General features: G+C 34.7%; 2 protein-coding genes across 3 annotated transcripts; one reads left to right on the top strand and one right to left on the bottom strand.

The window, feature by feature from the left end:
* The first annotated feature begins 2,918 nt into the window (after nucleotides 1-2,918).
* Nucleotides 2,919-6,539, top strand: LOC143621503 (uncharacterized). Of its 2 annotated transcripts, none has more exons than XM_077092911.1 (2): nucleotides 2,919-3,006; nucleotides 4,215-6,539. In XM_077092911.1, exon 2 carries the CDS (start codon nucleotides 4,250-4,252, stop codon nucleotides 6,188-6,190), a length of 1,941 nt encoding a protein of 646 aa, XP_076949026.1. In that variant the 5' UTR covers nucleotides 2,919-3,006; nucleotides 4,215-4,249; the 3' UTR covers nucleotides 6,191-6,539. The 2 variants fall into 2 exon arrangements, with proteins under 2 accessions (XP_076949026.1, XP_076949025.1); XM_077092910.1 differs by having other exon boundaries at nucleotides 2,925-3,006; nucleotides 4,221-6,539.
* A 6,505-nt stretch (nucleotides 6,540-13,044) lies between these two features.
* On the bottom strand, nucleotides 13,045-13,623 carry LOC143621409 (uncharacterized). Its single transcript, XM_077092840.1, has one exon. The coding sequence runs from the start codon at nucleotides 13,621-13,623 to the stop codon at nucleotides 13,045-13,047; it is 579 nt and encodes a 192-aa protein (XP_076948955.1).
* Nucleotides 13,624-14,657: the final 1,034 nt, after the last annotated feature.

Below are 14,657 nucleotides of genomic sequence, written 5' to 3'. Positions count from 1 at the left end.
AATCGAAAACTAAAATAAAAGGCTTTATTTGTTAATTAGCCTACCAATTTATGGATGTAAACTAGGGTAATTTTGTTTTCAATTTATTAATTTAGTAACTCAAAACATCAATCTCTTTCCATCAAGAACACTACAAAGTAACTTACAACATGTCAAATCAACAAGTTAAAAAGAAAATAAACACAAAACAACTGGAAATGAAAACTACCCAATAACCACATATGTAAAACAACTATGATATTAATATAGGTGCACAAACCGATTCTGGTCAGCAAAAAGTCAAAACCGACTCGGGTTTTGACCGGTTGGTTCGGGTTAATCGGTTTGGAATCAGTTTCAATGAAAACTTTATAAACCAGTTCTAAACCCACGGGCTCATTCCAGTCGAACCCATTTTCTTTCGTATTGGTTCGTGTCGGGTTGAGGAATTGATTTCTTTATGCACCTCTACCGATACCTAACAACCCAATCCATCCCTATTGTTTCGTACTTTTGTTACCCAGTTTGATCCGAACCCGTTAACCAAGTCAGGCCCATTCCGCTTCCGTAACTCTACACGGTGGAGGTGCACAAACCGGGTATTTTCAGGAACCAAAATCATGTAGGAACCGGTTCCGGATATGGTCAACAAAAGTCATAACTGGGTCAGGAAACCGATTCCAGGTATTTGACCGGTTTTCCGGGAGTTTTTGGGGTTACATGTCTGGTTTTGACCGGGTATTTCCAGTTCCGGGTCCGGATCGTTTCTTGTTCCAGGTACGGGTAGCAACCGGTTCCGGGTCAGGTACACCAGATCGGGTCCGGAACCGGGTTTTTTGTGCGCCCCTACTACAACAGGCCCGGCCCATACAGCCCACAAATTCATCTAGTCACCTATACATGCATAAAAATAATAACACATTAGCCTATTCTATTTTGTACTTGTAAATCTCAACTCAAGGGTTAACCAACCAAACCTCATTGGTTTTGGGGGTCGTTTGCTGTCACTACTAGTTCTCATTTCTTCCTCAATCCTCAACAATAATTAAAGGTACAAGCTTCATCATTACTTTCAGTTTCCCATAATTCCATTTAATTGCCCAATTGGGTTAACCTAATTTCCCTTAATTTCGCCCAAAATTGGTTTCTAGGGTTTCTGATTTCGCCCAGATTAACCTTTTTGATTGGATGGTTGTTTAGCTTGTTGACTCGCAAGCCTTACTGTTGTCTTGTGACTAGGTTTGGCCGTCCAATTTCATGTTTCCAACATGTTTTTTGATGGGTTGATTGCGGTTGGTGTAAATGTTATAACTTTAGTATAAAGCTTGGATCTTTTAATATAGAGACTTTATTATAAGTTTCTTAATGTGGGTATTATGCAAAAAAGGTTGTAAAGTTTCAATCTTTTGGTTATCTGACTATGTTTATTATTTACTTATCTTGGAAATAGGGTTTGGATGGTTAATGTGAACATAATATGATTACGATTTTTGTTTTTGTTTTTGTTTTTTAAAGGAAATTAGTGAGTAACCTATGTTGCTTAAGTGTCTGAATAGTTAACCAATGAGTGTATCTTTAACAAGTAAAGCAGAATCTTTTGATTAATGAGGGAGATGTGAAATCTTTCCTGATTTGTTTTATTCTATTTATGAGCTTATTTTCTAGGCATCTTACCTTTTACCGATTGTAGTCTATTATTCTAAAGCATTAGGCTTTGATAATTGTCGGAAGCTTGAAGGAGGTGTATGTGCATGGTCCTATCTTTGCATTTTTGTAAGTTTGATGCATACGTGAATGAAAACGGTTATCTTTATGCTTAAGTGTCAAAAAAATATCAATACCAGTTACACCGGTGGATTTGCAAATTTTTTTTTGTATAAATCGGTACCTACTTATTGCATGTTATAGAATATGGTAGTCTTTAATGTTTCACAAGGGGGGTCATTGCCCCTGCCACGGGCAATCTCTACGTGTTAAAATGTGTGCATTGATTTTAGTCACGTGAGAAGTCTAGCTCCCGCATAAATTGCCCCTCTATCATGAGCGGGTCCTGCCATTTTTTAGAAAGATTGCCCCGGCGACCTAGCAGTGTCGTCTGATTTCTCCGTGATGTGTTCTTTTACTGTTTTAGTGTCGTACATTTTAACAGAATGAAGAAAGTTCAACAATCTATGTAATTAGCTTAGAGCAGTGTTGCTGATTTAAAAAGAAATCGAAGGCTACGTTATTGTCATTAAAATAATAGTAAACAATAACAGACTTTAATGATTTTACAAACAAGGATCTCAATACGATACAAGCCATGATGGATGGCATGCTCCTACTTGTTATAAATGTATGCACTATTGTATATATTAACAACTTTATGTATGTGTTTACAATTATAATAAACATAGTTACAATCTTTCTAAAAGTTAAGAATTTGATTCTTATGATTTGAGATGATTAATGGTTCTAAATTTAATTTGTCTGTTTACTATTTTAATTCTAGCTTGTACTTTTTGTGGGGTTTTTGTTTGTTTTCTGGTGTAGATTTCCATTAATTGTTTTTCATGTGGTGTCAAAAGTATTAAAATAGATGCATGCTTGAACGTTTATATTACTAACCACCTTATTACATGGCCAGTGCTATCATCTCTTTTTGAAACCTTTTTCCCTTCAAACTTTACGGTTTGGTAAAAAGTCATCTTTAATTTGGGAAGTTAAAAATTTCACATAAAATGTGTGTATGCAAATACTTTTAGTTTGAAACTTACGAAAAAAGGCTTTCTTCTGATGCCCTATAAATTCTTTTTCGGCTTATATGCTAACAAATTTATTTTTTTTAGTGGAGGTTAGAGATTTGTATCGCGAGTTAATCTTGATCTCGAATGTTGTTTTTAAAGAAATAATAACTTTCTTTTCTATTTTTATAGACTAGCTGGCTGCTTTCGCACTGTTTTATGGTACATTCTTTGCAGCTGGAACTTCAAAGCTGCTTCTTGTTCAATAAACTCATTTAATGACAATCCAACAGTGCCATATGAGGTAGTGCGTACATCCCTTATTTATAATTCTTAGATTATGTCACAATGGAGATTAACACGATGAAAAGAGAGGATTTAATTACGGGTTAATATAATAAAAAACATACTTTCTCATTTTTCATGAAAAAGTCCCTCAAAATTTCACATATAAAAGTTCCTGCACATGTTTGAAAAACATTAACCCCCCCCCCCCAAAAAAAAAAAAAACCAACCAACCAACCCAGTTTTCCTGCATTTGATTATATAATGTTTTTTTTTTTTTTTTGAAAAAAATTGAATGTCACTTCATGAAAATGTTACCAATTTAGCAGGCGACTGTCATTATTTATAATATTTCACAAGTACATGTGATATGGTTTTAAAAGATCTTTCTTTTAAAAAGTTATGAAAGAAAATGCGAAGGTTAAAGTTGACTTTGTTTTATTAAAGGGAATATCTCAATAGAATAGTAACTAACTTTTAAAAGTGTTCCAATTAGGTCAGTCATGCATATTTTCCTCAAATCGGGTCATTAAATCTTCAAATCGAGTCTCACCGATTTTTTTGTGCATCAAGAAAGAAATGGAGGATAGATGTGTGGGTCGGAATTTGCAATATATGTAGTTATACTTAAAAAATTTAAAAAAACGTTAATTATATTAAAATTCAAAAATAATATATAAAATCCACGTCGCCACTCAACGTCAAAATAGAAAAAAAAGATAAAAAGATTTCTTATGTGAAACAAAAAAGAAAAATGCTAAAAACACATGTTAAAACCTTTAATTTAATAAAATATGAAAGTTGAGTGACTTAATTGAAACACTTTTTAAAGTTGAGTGACCTAATTGAAACACTTTTTAAACTTGGTTACTATTCTATGAAATTTCTGTTTATTAAATGGATAAATCTCGTATCTTGAAAAAAAAATATATTTTTAACGGGAAAATATAAAATTATGAGGTTATAAATGGGCAAATATGAAGTTTTAAACTTTTAGAAAAATAAGGGTAAAATAATCATTTTTTGAATTGTTTTATAATGGGTCGATTTGATATTTTAAATTTGAGTTATGTATGTATGATTGTCACAAGTTTGTAGTGGTAAATATGAAATTCTACTTTTATATCATGTTACTATGGAGATTAACATGATGAATTTAAAACACTTAACGAGTAACTCAAGTGAGCTTAACATAAAATCCAATTTTGACCTGCTTTTTTGTTCAAGTGAAAGGTGATTAAACACCTTATTTCACTCTCGTGATGGATTGCAACAAAGAGGAAGCATTGAGGGCAAAACAGCTGGCAGAAAAGAAGATGGAGATCAAAGATTTCTCGGGGGCTTTAAAAATTGCAGTCAAAGCTCAAAATCTTTATCCTGAATTAGAAAACATTTCTCAGTTAATTCTGGTATGTGAAGTACACTGTTCTGCTGAAAAGAAATCATACGGAACCGATAAAGATTGGTACGGAATCCTCAAAGTCGAGCCTAACGCTGATGAAATATCAATTAAAAAACAGTATCGAAAACTGGCCCTAACCCTCCACCCTGATAAAAACAAGTTTGCTGGATCAACCGATGCGTTTAAGTTAATCGGTGAAGCACAACGAGTGCTCTTGGACCGTGACAAAAGAATGGTTCACGATAGTAAGCGTAGAACTCACGGTCACTTTCCCGCCCCGGGTTGGAACCCTACACAACCGCCCCGACAATCAAATGTTCAATATCAACATCCTTGGAATCAAGGTCATACCGTTAATTTCACCACCGGCGCGCGTCCCGGTAACTTTCAGTATACACCAGCGCAGTTCACATCTGTTAGTGGTCATCAGTTGACTTTTTGGACCGTGTGTCCGTTTTGTTCGATTAGGTACCAGTTTTATAAAGATGTTCTTAACAAAGCTATTCACTGTCAAAGCTGCAAGAAATCTTTTACTGCTTATGAGTTGAATGCCCAAAGTTCTGCTTCAACAACCCATACTCATATCCCTACCCGTACCCAACAGACTCGGGTTCATCCTAAACCCAAACCCAGGCCCGCCGAGGTGCACAAGCGTAACTTTACAACAAAACCCGTGTTTGAGAAAAAAAAGGAAACACCAAAAGCACAAGTCAACACGAGCAGAAAAAGGAAGAAACGAATAGAAGAATCCAGTGAATCTTCTGACAGTAGTGAGAGTTTGGAATCTGAAGAAGAAGAAGATGTAGAAGTGCAAAGTGAAAGTGAAGACAATGGTGTTGCGAAAAATGTTGATAAGAATCAAAATAATAATTCAGATTTTCAGTATTTTGGCGAACAGCCTCGCAGATCTTCAAGGGCAAAAAGAAATGTTTCTTACAAAGAAAACATAGTTGACAATGACAATGACAATGATAATGATAACGATGATGCGACTCCATCAAATCCAGCCGAAGAAGTTGTTGAAGATAAACGAAAAGAATCTAGTGATAAAAAGTCACAGAGTGATAGTAAACGTAGTGAAAGTGTAAATGATGACGGAGAAGAAACCGAGCCAGAAGTTTTTGAGTGCCCGGATCCCGAGTTTAGCAATTTTGATCAATACAGAACAGAAGAAAGTTTCAAACCAGGACAGATATGGGGTTGTTACGACACCGAAGACGCGATGCCAAGATTCTATGCCTTTATTAAAAAAGTATTCCACGACCCGGAGTTTAAGCTGCAAATCCAGTGGTTAAAACCGGATCCGGTAACCGTGGATGAAAAAAAGTGGGTGAGTGCAGAGTTACCAGTTGCTTGTGGAGGGTTTAAATTTGGGAAATCGGATAACACCGGAGATCTTTTCACATTCTCACATTTGGTTACGTGTGAAGCGGGTCAAAAAGTCAAGACCTTTAACATAATTCCAAGAAAAGGTGAGACGTGGGCCCTGTTTAAAAACTGGTCTATAAACTGGCATTCTGAAGACAGTGAGGAAAGAAAGTATGAATATGAATTTGTGGAGGTTTTAACGGATTTTGATGAAAACGAGGGTGCGCGCGTTGCATACTTGAAGAAAGTTAAGGGGTTTGTGTGTCTTTTTAGGCGAAAAGAAGGGGGTGAAATGGTAATTTGTGGGAATGAGAAGTATAGATTTGCTCATATGGCTCCTTCTAGTAGAATGAGTGGAGAAGAAAGAGAAGGTGTGCCTAAAGGATGTTTTGAACTTGATCCTGCTGCTTTGCCTGCATCAGTATTTGAATAGGTGATATTTGTAATAAGTTAAATTTGAATGTTATGTGGTTTTTTTAGATGATGTTATTTTGTTGGTAATTAGATGGCCAAATCTTTGGTTATAAACATGTGGGAAATTTTTTAAAAGTAGTGTGCTTAAAAGAGGTCTGAAATGATGCTTTTAAGGGTCATTTCTTTTGGATGAAATGGTTTTTGGCATGCTCATTTTGTTTTATTTATTGTCTTTTTTCTTTGAATGCTAAAAGTGCAACTGTTTTGGTTTGTCAATGATTAGGTAAATGTTGGCAATGTAGTAGTTGAATGTATAATTATTAAGGCCAATAATTGAGCTTGAATTAGGATATAGAACACTACTCTATTTAGGCATTAGATGCTCTAAAACTTTTTAGTTCTAGGTGAAGTTTATTTTTAGCTGGATTATTAAAATGTGTTACATTTACATATTTAACATATATTGTTAATAAGCTTTAACCCTAACTATTTTTTTATAAGAATAATAGTAAGTTGGTTACTGGATTTATCTATAATTAGGCTAGTCGTTATGGGCTAACAGCGGGGCATGAGGCCGCGCCGAGTCAGCAACAAAACAACGCCCTAAACACCATGCCGAAAGTGTGACAGTAAGGAGCTGGAAGGGGTGAACTGAAGGGGTTGGCGTTACTGGTGGTAGTCGACGTGGATGGGTTAACGTCTCCGTGTTAACTCTTAACGTTCTGTCTTAGTAACTTTGCTATATGCTTAATTAAATAATTGGATAAGTGCTCAGAAAGATAAATAAAAATATATTCAAATTGAAAAACATTCTGGCTTTTGACATGATCTAATTTAATGTTACTAAGAGCCGAGGGTCTCTCTGGAAGCCACCTCTTCATTCCTTTAGATGGAGGTACGGTGTGCCTACATCCCACCCTCCCCAGACCCTACTTATAGCTTTGCTGTCGGTGGGATTTTATTGGGCATGATTGATTGATAATTTAATGTTACTGAATTGGTGTATTCAAACTTGTTTTTCATAACTATATTATATTCAACTTCTACAATCATGAAAAGTTTGTTTACGTGGACAAAAGTGAGTTCATCGTATATAATGAAAGAAACATTAATGTTGTGTAATTTTAATGTAATAAACATGTATTTATTGTAGCTATTAAAATATACAAATTAAAGAAAATGTACTTGATATTCCCGACTATTATTTTTTTAACTAATTAAATGGTACATTAAACCAACAAAGAGAAAACTGGACGAGTTGAAGAAGGGGATGGAAGGTGATGTGGTATGACGGTAAGAGCCTTACCGGAAACACCGTCACTCACCTTCACATTCGGCAAATGGAAACGCAAGGCACAATACTCGATATGACACCCTCGCGCCTAATATAAGTTCTGATTCGACATCATCTCCTGTGTGGAACATATGCTTTTGTAATGTGTGATTATAACTTAAATTTATGTCAAGAGGTAATCCAAATGCTCCACTTTTTGTACACTTGATCCGATTACAATAATCTTGTAACTAATCCCCTCTCCTGGTTCAATGAATGGTCAAAGATGTGATGTTGACCTGAGAGTGACTAATTAACAACCACTGAATTTCATAATCAGATGGGAAGTCTAGATGGATTTTATCTCTTAGTCATAGTTTAAGTTTAATAGTATAATTGAGTGGGTGCCATGCCACATGCTGAAATATGAGTTGTGGACTCTTAACTCAAAAAAGGTCATCTCATAAGTTAGATTCTGATTTAACAGTTTATTCAATGAAATCAAGTATAAAAATGGGAATTGAGTTTGAAAATAAAAGACTACAAAACGTTGATTGTGACCAATGCCATCAACCATCTTTTCATTTTTTTTATTGATTTAAAATAAAAAATAATACTTTTGTATTTTTTTTAACGAGTCATATTTAAATTTATACATCACCATTATATATGGAAGGCAAATATGTAACATGCTGCGTCGCCACCAACTCTCTTTTGAATTGTAAAACCAAGTATTTTACAAACTATATTGATATATTTTGGAGTTATAACAATAATATACATGACCTGTTTTACTCGGCTAACTAGCTCTATCGCAGCAGGCGCGAGAAAACCAAAAGTATCAAATGTAAATGGTACACACACATGTTACTTGTCAAGACACTTCTTTTTATGTTTAGTCACCTTGCATGAAGCGACTTTTAGAGCAGTTTGACCGATCGTGAAACCGCGACCCCCAAGCCCACAAGAGGAGAAATCCATGGTAGGTCCCACACAAATGCGTGTTTCCCTCCCACTCATTCAAAGACCAAAATGTTGGCTGGCCTGAGTGTTGATAATCTTTCCAACGGGTCGGTCAAGAAATTTACACGCAGTACCGGCCCAACCTTTTTGGAGGTCTAAAGCGAATGAAAAATTGGGGCCTCTTTTTCTACTTAGCTTCGTTATTGTCTTGGCGTGCAAAAAAGTGTTATTTTTTGTACCATATATGGTTGTGCGTGTTAATAGAAAACTTTAATTGTATTGTTAGACGTTTAAAATTGCTAACAAATTGTAATTGATACAAAATACGATTTATCATAATAACGGTTTTCATCTGCAAGTGTAGCCTTTGTAGTAGACACTCAAGTATTAGTGTAATGGTTTTAAAAATCAAAGTTATTTGTTATCATAGATATGTTTACTATATATAAAATAACACAAAGGGGCTGAGGGCTATCCATGGTATGGTAAAATAAAAAATGAGCATTCAGACTAAAAGTGAAAAAAAATCTTAAAAAAAGAAAGATGATTGTGGATATTGATTTTGGAATAGTCACATCACAAAGATAAGTAAAAAAACACATATCATTTCCGATTAAAATTCCATCTACATCAGCTAAACATGTTTATTAATTCACAGCCCATAATATAGAAGCCCAGATATATATGACTTTTTTTTAAATTTTGGGGCCTTAGAAAATAGGTGGCCCAAAGCCCTTGCTTGGGCTGCCTTTACTGTTGGGCCGACCCTGTTTACACGTGCTTCTTTTTTAACCAATATCCCAGTACGCCTAAGAGCATGTTTGAGATTGAGTTTGAAAAATGCTTATTGGCTTTTTCAAAAAGCCATTTTGATAAGCCAGGCTTTGGGGCTTATGAAAAACTGTTTTTTAATTCTTTCAAAAAGTTAAAATAAGAAAGATTTTTGTGATTGCCAAACACATTTAACATTTTGGCTTTTTGAAAACACCAATAAGCCAATAAACATTTTTCAAACTCAATCCCAAACATGCTCTAAATATGTTGAAAAGAACGTCCATAACCAAATCGTGTGATACATGAACCCCAAGAGTTCTTTACAATGTATCGCATATTCCCCAAAGGAGTCCAAACATGCCTTGCGACAAACAGGGGCATTGGCTTAATTCTTTTCTCATTGATCGAAACATTTTGCCATCTTTGAACCAACCTTTTACTTTGAAAACGTGCGAACACTCGACAAATGAATCACGTGACATGTGTAATAACCTGAAACATTTTTTTTTATTTCTTAGAAAAGAATTAAAATAGCAACCTTGGCAGGGAGTACTTAAAACAAGAAAATTAAAAAACCAATGAACATAATTTTCTCTTTCGACGTTATACATTTTAAACCTATTAAAACACAATTAAAAAATTATATAACACTACTATACAAACGACTAAAGCACTTTTTTGACATTTACGTTTCTAGAATTCGTTAATGAGTCAAAAAGAAAAACATGCGGAAAACAGTAGAATTCTTTCGCTTTTTCAAAAAAGAAATTATTAATATATAAACTGTATACTTACTGAAAATCATGAGACAAATAGAACTTTCCAGCATAATTTTTCTTCACGTAAATCATGAAAACTGATTCCAATCATATAATTATTGTTCAATGTTGATTGTTGAATGATTTAGGAACCTTCTCATCTTAACTTAAAATCCTATAATAATATAATTTGTAATCAACAAGAAAATAGGTAGGTTTAAAGTGGCCAAGATATGAAATGTCAATAGGAATTATATTTTTCATTTTTTAAAACTAAATAATATAAAATATGTTTTTTTAATATTAAAATATTATTTTTATTAACTTTAATTAAACAAGTTACAAAACCCATTATTAACAAAATAAATAATAGAATTTTATACTTTTTTTTCATACTACTTAACAATTACATTCTTTTATAGGATTGCCGGCCAACAACTCATATTGACATATGTAAAAACAATAAATATGAAAGATGTAATGACACACTCTATTATTAAAGAAAAGAAAACGAAGTTCAAAATATTTGGTGATAATTCATGATTAGTTATGCCAATGAATTCAGTAAAAAACATATTATAGAGTTTTAAATTTTAAAGGCCATTTTAGAAATTTTTCGTTTAATAATTCAATATTCACCGGTCTTCTAAAACTGTGATATTTATTAAAGTATAGCTTGAAATTAACGTAAATTGCTTTTCTTATCTTATTGAATAACAAAGTTAACAATAATATTGATAAGCAAACGTCATTCCATTTTTTATTACATAAAGAATAAAATTAACATTTATGGTTTTCTAGTCTTATTATTTGAAGAGGTAGGTCCCCGCAAAGCTCAGTTGGACCCGCAAGACACACCTTGATGAGGTACGTCTGTGCAAAGACCAACTGGTTCCGCAAGACCCACCATGCTCAGAGAGATGAAGACCTTACACGCAGTAAGCCAGCTGTTCCCGCAGGAAAGCCTCCCTTGGTACAGTACCCTGCCTGTTCCTGCAGCTATGGGTACAAGCCAAGAAGGAAGGCTACCCGCACTAACAGTAAGGCTACACGCACAAGACACTAACTCTTATACTTCAGCAGTGTCACCTGAAGAAGGAATGAGCAAGGCGGGAATATTCCCGCCCAAAAGAGCCAGTCCGTACGCTTCTGGAAGATCTTTTGTACTATACCTGCCAAGGTATGGACAAAATAGACAGGATCTGACCAAAGCAGCCCATGAACCAATCACAGGGTGACAGCTCACCGACAATAGTATGAGGAGGAGCACGCTCCAGTACAAAATGTCACTGTCAGCCGCTGCCTACCCACCAACCCCCATCGTGGCACGTACATAGCCCGTAGTTGGTGGAAAAGGAATAGTATACAGCCGGCCATGTCACTATCAGCCGCTGCCTACCCACCAACTCCCATCGTGGCACGTACATAGCCTGTAGTTGATGGAAAAGGAATATTATACAGCTGGCCGTACCTGCTTGGAAACCTACCTTCGGCTATAAATACTCCAACACCTTGGAACGGTATCATTATCTTATATCATCTGATATTATCTTATCTTCTCTAGCTATTTCTCTTAATATACACTTATATTCAGAGCAATCTAGTCTGATTCTCACGCCGGAGGGTGGTCACAAGGAGGAACCCCCCCTTCTCAGTGACGAGCTCACGGTGTCTGTTTTGCAGGTCAAGAAGAATAACCATCTTTGCCGGACCTAACCCTCGTGGGAAACATCTACTTAACCCTAAGATTATCCGTAATCTGCCGGGGTCATTTAGTGTTTCTTCATTATTGTAGCGGGAGCTAACCCAAGCAACGAATACACCCTATAGTCGTGATATTATTGAACAGTTAGAGTTCACTTATACCATAGAGTTATGAAGTAGTTCATTGGTTTGGTGCCGAAGATACGATGAAGTCTTCATCGATTTGGCACTCATTGAAGAACTAGGTACGGCTCCGGTTGCTAATAAAAAGACAAAGCTCCTTCTTGCAGTGGCGTACTCTATAAATCGGATTTATTCAAGAAAAAAAGAAATAATGTGGTGTTTAACAAGATCAAAGGCTATTAAAAAAAGTCACATTATTGTCGGTTTGGCCTTAATTTTTTTTGTTTACATTTTGCATTATATACTTGTAGTTGTTTCTTATCTTCTTATTCTGAACACATTATTATTTATTTTGGATATATGGCTGTTAAATAAAAGTCACATTATTATATGTTGTCGAGCAACTTTGGTTGAATTACTAAAATATAAACCGATAAAAAATGATTTTTATAAAAGTGATCATAAATGTTAGTTTTGTTTTTGTTAGGCTTTCAACAATAATCAATGATTTTATCCTGAATTATTAAAAATGTTTATAATGATTAAAAAGTCAAGTTTGAATTTTTATACTAACATGTCGTTTTGAAACCAAAAAAAAGAAAACGAAGGAAACTTAAGAAAATCTGTGAAGAAACAAACAAAAAGGATATGATTTTGTAATATGTTTCGTCATTCTTCTAGAAGAAGTATCACTTTCTCTTTGGTTGGTTGTATTTCGTTATCACTAATCACTTTTTATTGCCTTAAATTTTAATGGTTAATTTAAACCATTAACATGTGGAGACCCTCTCCTTTTAAACTAGGGATTATTGACGTTGTTACTAATCATTAATTAATGTTATAAAAAGAGTGCGTATATATAATTACTAAACAAATATTATAATTACCCAATATATTTTTTTTAACGACGGAAATTATATAAAGCACCGATTAATAAGAAACTAGCCGGGCACAAATAAGAAAGAAAAATTACATAAATAAAAGAGGGGTTTTCAGCCACTCTAACCAATTAACTCTACACTTACTCTCGAATACCAAAGGAAAGAGAAGTAACATCAGCAAACAACATCGCATACTTCATACGTGTTTTAAAAAAAAAAACACTATCATTTCGAAGCTTTGAGACCCACCAGATGACATAGATAATTGCACCCACAATTTATTTCTTGAGCACGCTTAAAGACGAGTTCTCAACCCATTCCATGAGATCAATTGGGAATCGCAAAGCTGACAACTTCATATCAAGCCACTTTCAACCAAATCCCAAATCTTCTTAACTTAGGCGCACTCTCCAAAAACATGAATAACAAACTCTAACCCACCGTTACACAATGGGCAAATAGTAGACGGAACATCTATACCCTTGGTAGCTAAATTTGTCCTAGTAGGAAAACGATTTCCCACAACCCTCCATCCGCAAATATTTATTTTTAGAGGCAAACAAGGAAACCAAATGGTTTTTCTCGAGGCAATAAGGAGCATACTGTTATCAATTATCTCCCGAATACCCTTAACTGAGAATTCAGATATCCCTTGCAACAACCAAACCCATCGATCATTACCATTTGAAAGCGAAAATCTATTAATCATATCTTGCATTTCTAGAAACTGAGCCATTTCGGCACCCCCTCGAAGATTCCTACGCCATTCCCACGACTCTCCCCTCACCCTTTGTGCCACCGAACAATTCTTCATCATTTCTAAAGCGTATAACCTTGGAAACTTATCAGCTAAACATAGGGTATGGTACCAAGGATGATTCCAAAACAATGTTTCGTTTCCAATACTGATTTCTTTTTTAATCGAATTGAGAGGTACGATACCGGAGACATCAAGCACTGTAAATGATTTTAACATTCTCTGCCAAACGCTATTACCTTTAAAATAAGAGAACGCACCTCGTTCCTGTCACACCCCGACCAAAGGTGGCGGAATATGCCGGGATGCAACGGATTGCCCAAAACACAAGACACTATTAAATTGACAATATTTAATCAACTCATTTATTTCATAAATCATTAAATAACACATCTTGTTCATACAAACAAATTGAATACATGTAAACAAATATATTGTTCGTTTTACTAATATGCTAATAGTCTTGATAACGTTTTTCGTCAAGTTCTCGAGTCAACCAAAGTCAAACCTGTAACATCAAGGATGATTCCAAAACAATGTTTCGTTTCCATTACTGATTTCTTTTTTAATCGAATTGAGAGGTACGATACCGGAGACATTAAGCTTTGTAATGATTTTAACATTCTCTGCCAAACGCTATGGCCTTTAAAAGAAGAGAACACACCTCCTTCCTGTCACACCCCGACCAAAGGCGGCGGAATATGCCGGGATGCAACGGATTGCCCAAAACACAAGACACTATTAAAGTGACAATATTTAATCAACTCATTTATTTCATAAATCATTAAATAACACATCTTGTTCATACAAACAAATTGAATACAAGTAAACAAATATATTGTTCGTTTTACTAATATGCTAATAGTCTTGATAACGTTTTTCGTCAAGTTTTCGGGTTGTTGGTTCGGGTCTTGATAATTGGTCAAACCCAAAGTCAACTTTCCAAAATAATGAATTTTATGAGATAACTCAATAAAATTTAATAAGACTTAACCAAGTATATAGTTCTATTGTTTTAGAACTAATAACGTTTGTTAAGCGAGTGTTCGATTTTGTCGGTCCAAACTTTGTTATAAGATCAAGTTGGATCCAACATTTCCAAGTACTTAAGAAAATAATTAAAATCAGTTTGTAAACTATTTTTAAAGAAATATACAAGTCTTGATAGCTAAAAACACACTTGTGTGTCTTAAGCGAGTAAAAATCGGATCGGTTCGGTTTCCATCTCACAAAAAGTTCGTAGATGGATTCCA

This window comes from Bidens hawaiensis, unplaced genomic scaffold (genome assembly GCF_021521415.1).
Source record: "Bidens hawaiensis isolate Kalapana, Puna unplaced genomic scaffold, B.hawaiensis_p1.1 tig00002866_1, whole genome shotgun sequence".
NCBI classification, from domain to species: Eukaryota; Viridiplantae; Streptophyta; class Magnoliopsida; order Asterales; family Asteraceae; genus Bidens; species Bidens hawaiensis.
This window is presented reverse-complemented; position numbering and strand designations above follow the sequence as displayed.

Excerpts from the sequence above, each read along its gene's own strand:
- LOC143621503 (XM_077092911.1), top strand. The coding sequence starts at position 4,250 with ATGGATTGCAACAAAGAGGAAGCATTGAGGGCAAAACAGCTGGCAGAA.
- LOC143621409 (XM_077092840.1), bottom strand. The coding sequence starts at position 13,623 with ATGTTAAAATCATTTACAGTGCTTGATGTCTCCGGTATCGTACCTCTC.